At 49.3% G+C, this 6,621-nt stretch overlaps 1 protein-coding gene across 1 annotated transcript in view; it reads right to left on the bottom strand.

Moving 5' to 3' along the window:
- The window catches only part of KCTD3 (potassium channel tetramerization domain containing 3), a 55,511-nt gene extending 52,926 nt beyond the window's left edge, over positions 1 to 2,585 (bottom strand). The window contains exon 1 of the mRNA XM_018576180.1: positions 2,342 to 2,585. Coding sequence (XP_018431682.1) covers positions 2,342 to 2,415 — 74 coding nt within the window. The 5' untranslated portion in view covers positions 2,416 to 2,585. The remainder of the gene's footprint in view (positions 1 to 2,341) is intronic.
- Between the last annotated feature and the right edge of the window lie 4,036 nt (positions 2,586 to 6,621).

The raw sequence follows: 6,621 nt of genomic DNA on the forward strand, positions 1-6,621 counted from the left end.
GCCCCATCTGAACCCTCGTCCCTCTGCCCCCCCCCCCCCATGTATGTGCAGACCGCCACAGTTCTTTGCTAACCTATCTATCCACGTAGCAGTTTGCACATGCGCTGCCAGGATCTCAGCCATGTGCAGACTGCCGCAGTTCATTGCCGACCTATCTATCCATGTAGCAGTGTACACATGCGTGGGAGGGGGATCTAAGCCATGTGCAGTCCGCCGCAGTTCTTTGCCAACCTATCCATGTACCAGTGTGCACATGCGCGGGAGGGGGATCTCAGCCACGTGCAGTCCACCGCAGTTTTTTTGCCGACCTATCTATCCATGTAGCAGTGTGCACATGCGCGGGAGGGGGATCTCAGCCATGTGCAGACCAACGCAGTTCTTTGCCAACCTATCTATCCCTGTACCAGTGTGCACATGCGCAGGAGGGGGATCTCAGCCATGTGCAGTCCACCACAGTTTTTTTGCCGACCTATCTATCCATGTAGCAGTGTGCACATGCACGGGTGGGATCTAAGCCATGTGCAGACCGCCGCAGTTCTTTGCCGACCAATCTATCCATGCAACAGTGTGCACATGTGCGGGAGGGGGATTTCAGCCATGTGCAGGCCCCTGCAGTTCTGCCGACCGATCTATCCATGCAGTAGTGTGCACATGCGCGGGGGAATCTCAGCCATATGCAGACCGCTGCAGTTCTCTGCCGACTGATCTGGCCATACATCAGTTTGCACATGCGCGGGTGGGGGATCTCAGCCATGTGCAGACCGCCACAGTTCTCTACTGATCTATCCACACAGTAGTGTGCGTATGCGCGGCCAGGATCTCAGCCATGTGCAGACCACTGCAGTTCTCTGCCGACCAATCTATCCATGCAGCAGTGTGCACATGCGTGAAAGGGGGATCTCAGCCATGTGCAGACCGCCGCAGTTCTCTGCTGATCTATCCATGCAGCAGTGTGCACATGAGCGCGAAGGGGATGTCAGCCATGTGCAGACTGCTACAGTTCTCTGCTGACTGATCTGACCATGCATCAGTGTGCACATGCGCGGGGAGGATCCCAGTCATATGTAAACTGCTGCAGTTCTCTGCCAATCTATCCATGCATCAGTGTGCACATGCACGGGCGGGATCTCGGCCATATACAGACCGCCGCAGTTCTCTGCCGACCAATCTATCCATGCAGCAGTGTGTGCATGCGTGAAAGGGGGATCTCAGCCATGTGCAGACCGCCGCAGTTCTCTGCTGATCTATCTATTCATGCAGCAGTGTGCACATGAGCGGGAAGGGGATGTCAGCCATGTGCAGACTGCTGCAGTTCTCTGCCGACTGATCCGACCATGCATCAGTGTGCACATACGTGGGCAGGATCCCAGTCATATGCAGACTGCTGCAGTTCTCTGCCGATCTATCAATGCATCAGTGTGCACATGCACGGAGGGATCTCGACCATGTGCAGACCGCTGCAGTTCTCTGCCTATCTATCCATGTATCCATGCGCACATGCGTGGGCAGGATTCCAGCCATATGCACACTGCTGCAGTTCTCTGCTGATCTATCTATCCACGCAGCAGTGTGCACATGCACAGAGGGGGATTTCAGCCATGTGCAGACCGCCGCAGTTCTCTGCCTATCTATCCATCCATCCATGCAGCAGTGTGCACATGTGTGGAAGGGGTCTCTGCCTGTTCCCAGCATGTCTGTGCTCATACGCAGAAACTGCCTCCTGCAATGTGTGACGTGGATACCCCGGGTGGCCGGACATACCTCGCCCTCGCCTTGGCGAGGAAATCTCAAAGTAAATAAGAGGAAAAGGGTATTTACTATAAAAACATAAACAATTCAGCAACCGTGTCAGAGTAGAAAACAAACAAGAGGAACTTTTGTTTCAGGTGTGGAGGTCGGATCTGATCGCTTTGCTGTGTCCGTGGCAGGAGTTTGTCAATCGCTCAAATGTACATGTGTGTGTGAATCATATTATGAATATTAAACAATCGCAGATCAATCGAATCGTCAATCAATATTTTCAGTCTACACAATTCAATACTCTTTGCGCTGAGCCATTCGCTATGGTAAACGTTGAGGAATCGCTTGTTTGTGATTGGTCGTGCCTAGATTGATCGCAAATCGCTTCACATATGGGCACCACACCTAATCAATCAATCAATTGGATGTGTCTGATCAGCATTTGAGGAGGGAGGGGGTTATAATCTACCAGACATGAAGGATTATCCCGCCCCCTCTCCGGACTGTCAGTGAGATGACTGCTGGATGGTAAACAAGTCCTCTATAATGAATGACAGCTCATCCTCATACACAGTCAGAGGTCCCCCCCATTCCCGCCTACCTGGTGCCCCCCACATTCAGCTGGATGATCTCCCCGGTGCCGGGCGAGTTGAGGCTGCTGCAGTTCCCGGCCATGTTCGGCTGCGGCCTGCAATCCCCGGGCTGCGGTAGAGCGCGGTCCCGGGATCGGGCTCAGGGAAGGCCGGCCTCCCCTCCAGGCATAGCGCGGCACATCCCCGGGCCCAGCAGGGAGACGCCTGCCAGTTCCGCTGGATCCACAGCCGGAGGAGAAGGGGGAGGGGCCAAGCTCAGTCCGCGCCCACATCCTCATGGACGGCGCCGCAGCAGCTGTCTCCATGGCAACCGTCCTGCTGGGCTCAAGAGAACCTGTCACTTGTCAGCTGTACACATTAAAAGTGAACCTGTCTTCAGTATAAAACAAAAAATGGATGACAACACTTTATTAAAAGAAAACCTGTCATGATAGAAACAAGGAGGCTGCTAGTGTTCTCATTCTGAAAATGCTTGCAGAGCTGTAGCGCTGATCCTCTGATTTCAATACAGTGAGGGCCTATTCACACTTGTGCGCTGTGGAGTTAGCATATGTTTCACATGCTCTATGTGCAGTATTTTGAGGTTGAATTCAGTGTGAATGGCAGTCAAACGCATTGTACAGTAAAGCCAAATGCACAATGCATTGCGTCATAATGCATATGCCGCATGTTGTGGTGCGCTGCTATTGTTAAAGCGAACCTTCACTCTGGAAATTGTCTTTTCCTCCCTGCAGCCTTCCTTCCTCAACCAAGATCATCATGAACTTTGGGGTGTCGGTTGGATGGATGGAAAGCAGCAGATGCAGCTCTCTAAAGGCGCCCATACACCTTACGAATATCGGCCGATTTTCGTATGTGATCGCATTTTCGTCCGATATTCGTAAGGTTGATGGGCAGTGTACAAACACAAATACTGTACAATCGATCGACTTTTAACTAACCAACCGGTTTCGAAAACTTCGATCGTTTGTACGATTTTCGCAAGGTTGGTGGCGTTTCCGTATGTCAAAATTTGTACGATTTACACTGCACATGCGCAGACGAAAATATGTGCGGTCGATTACCGCAATTCATCCAGGTGCTTTCTTCTAATTACCCCTCCCTTTTAGATTGTAAGCCCTCAGGGGTTGGCGCTATACAAATCCTGTATAATAATAATAATTACTGCAGATCCAACCTTGCGATAATCTGGGCAGGATGGGGCCGCCGTACGAAAATCGTACAACGGTTTGATCATCGGACGAAAAGTGGCGTCCGATGATCGCAAGGTGTATGGGCAGCGTAATTAGGCAGACATCCCAACTCTCCCGGACGCTCCGGGAGTCTCCCGCTATTGGATAGCAGCTCCCGGCTGCCCAGGAGAGAAACACTTCCTCCCGGAAAGGTTTATCTGCTCGATCGAGCAGATAAACCTTTCCCTGCGATCGTTTTTTTAAATTATTTTCTGACATCGGGAGCCGTGGCCCGACCGTCAGTCAGAAAAGAAACAAAAAGGCATACGAATCCATAGCTAGATTCCTATTGGCTATTGCACTTTGCAATAGCCAATAGCAAACTAGGTAATGTACCTGCCCACTGCTGCTGTCAATCAGCAGAGGGGGACCTGAATTTTTCTATCAGGTCCTCTTCTGGTGATTGAAAGCAGCAGAGGGCGGGTGCAATAGCTAGTTTGCTATTGGCTATTGCAAAGTGCAATAGCCAATAGGAATCTAGCTATGCATTCTTATGCCTTTTTTTAAAATATTCTGACGACTGCAACTGTCAGAATACTAAAAACAAAATCAGAAAACAAACCCTGCAGATAGCAAAGAAGCTATTGCTTCCTGTGCTATCTGCCATCATTTCAGGGGGGTGCTCTCTCCCAGCCCCCCCCTAGCCCCCCTCCGCGGATGTGGGGGGGGGGCGTAGAGGGACCTCCCTGAAATGAGGACACCTCCCTGAAATGGCTTCTTTCAGGTTGGGATCCCTGATTAAGGGGCCGCTCATTCCTCACTGGGGCCCACGAGCGACTGCATAATATGCCTGATTAGAGGCACGCCAGTGCCTCTACCTGTGTTCAACCCGACTAGCCCAGATTGCATACAGAGGCAATCCAGACCAGCTGGACCTATTTTCGGTGGTGGGCCTGGAGCTGGTGCTTTAGTAGCCCCTATGTTAATCCTGCCCTGCCCTCAGCACGTTTCAAACGCTAATATATATATATACATATATTATGTTTTACATTTTTAACTCTGGCCCCACCCCCCACCACCTTTCTGACTTAGGTGTCCTGCTCCCACAGCCTCCTGGTATATCAGGTAGCTGACACAGAGACACGTCATCTGATGGCTGCAAGAACCCAGAAGTGACCTGGAACATGGGGGTGCAGTACATAAAGCGTGGCCACGGAACAGCAGATTGCAGCCAGACCATGCTGGATTTGTTGGGCGGGTGAGTATGTTTTCTGAAGATATCCCTGCAAACCAGGTAAGAGGGGATAGGAAACAATATCAAGTCCATATACCTTGCTGCACTCCTTACCAGATGTCCCAATGATAAAGGGTGCTTGCAATGACTGCGGATGGCGCCGCTCAGGATACAGCAATAGATAGAAAGATGTCACCAGCACTCCAATCCAGAGATTCACGTTTGTGTAAATCCATTTTATTGACAAAATTCACATAGACAAGCGCTTTGGGGGCCACACAGGATCCCCTTCATCAGGCTCAATATTGACGATTATTGAGTCTGATGAAGGGGACCCCGTGTGGCCCCGAAAGCGCATGTCTATGTGACTTTTGTCAATAAAATGGATTTACACTAACAAGAATCTCTCGATTGGAGTGCTGATGACATCTTTTTATTTATTCCGGGATGGGAAACAAGACCCAGAGGGGTAAAGTCCCCCTTTATGTATGTTTAAATTGTCGATGTGACCTTGTTTCATGTTACACCCTTAATACATGAAACACGGTCTAAAAGGTTAGACTGTGGTCTAAAACAGTGTTTCTCAACCCTTTATCAGTCATGGCACCCTTTAAAAAGTATGCAAAATATTGAGGCACCCCAAATGTAAGGAACAAAAAAGTAAAAATGTAAAAAACGTGTGGCCTCTGCAAAATCCATACCACACCCTTATCCTAGATGGGGATCTGGTATGGATTTTACGGGAGGGCCAGATGCAAAGATGCAAACAAGTGGGGTTCTCCCGTAACATTAGGGTCTCCCCTCTCGCACTAGGAGCTCTCTTCACATCAAAGTCCCTGCCCCCCCTTCACATCAGAGTCCTCCCCTTTCACATCTGCGTCCTCAGTGCCCCTTCACATCAGAGGCCCCCCCTTCACATCAGAGGCCCCCCCTTCACATCAGCAGACATCCCAACTCACCCGGACACTCCGGGAGTCTCCCGCTATTAGATAGCGGCTCCCGGCCGCCCGGGAGAGAAACACTTCCTCCCGGAAAGGTTTAATCTGCTCGATCAAAAAAGATTAAACCTTTCCCTGCGATCGTCTTTTTTTTCTTTTCTGACATCGGGAGCCGCGGCCCGCCCGTCAGTCAGAAAAGAAAAAAAGAGGCATACGAATGCATAGCTAGATTCCTATTGGCTATTGCACTTTGCAATAGCCAATAGAAAACTAGCTAATGCACCCGCCCACTGCTGCTGTCAATCAGCAGAGGTGGGCCTAAATTTTTCTATCAGGTCCTCTTCTGGTGATTGAAAGCAGCAGAGGGCGGGTGCAATAGCTAGTTTGCTATTGGCTATTGCAAAGTGAAATAGCCAATAGGAATCTAGTTATGCATTCTTAGGCCTTTTTTTTGAGTGAGCTTGGAGCAGTGACTACTTTACATCACACACAGGGACCATGGGGAACAAAAGTAGCCACCCTCCAGAAGGAAGGACAGTGTCAGCACCAATTCAGAGATGATTTGAGGATCTACAGCCGAGTGATACACAAATAAGATACATTTTTGTTAAGATACTTGAACATATTTTTAAAATTCAACTCCTGAGTTTAGTGTCACTTTAAAGTAGACTAAAAGTGAACTTTACCTTTGCAGACATCTGTCCCCAGTTCAGGTTGCCCAGGGACCAGGTGCCCTTCAACATCATTAAACGATGACTATAATTTTACAGTTTTCCTATAAATGTTTGTCTTTTATTGTTGATAAAAAATAGTGTTGTTCAATTTGACATTCAAAAAAATTAAGAGATCAGAATAAAGTTGGTCAGGAGAAATTTCAAGGTACATTACTCAGAATAAATATTCATCTCCCATGACTGAATAAAAGGGGCATTCTGCAATTTCTG

The sequence above is a fragment of the Nanorana parkeri genome, unplaced genomic scaffold (genome assembly GCF_000935625.1).
Source record: "Nanorana parkeri isolate BGI_ZX_2015 unplaced genomic scaffold, ASM93562v1 scaffold1, whole genome shotgun sequence".
Taxonomy (NCBI): Eukaryota; Metazoa; Chordata; class Amphibia; order Anura; family Dicroglossidae; genus Nanorana; species Nanorana parkeri.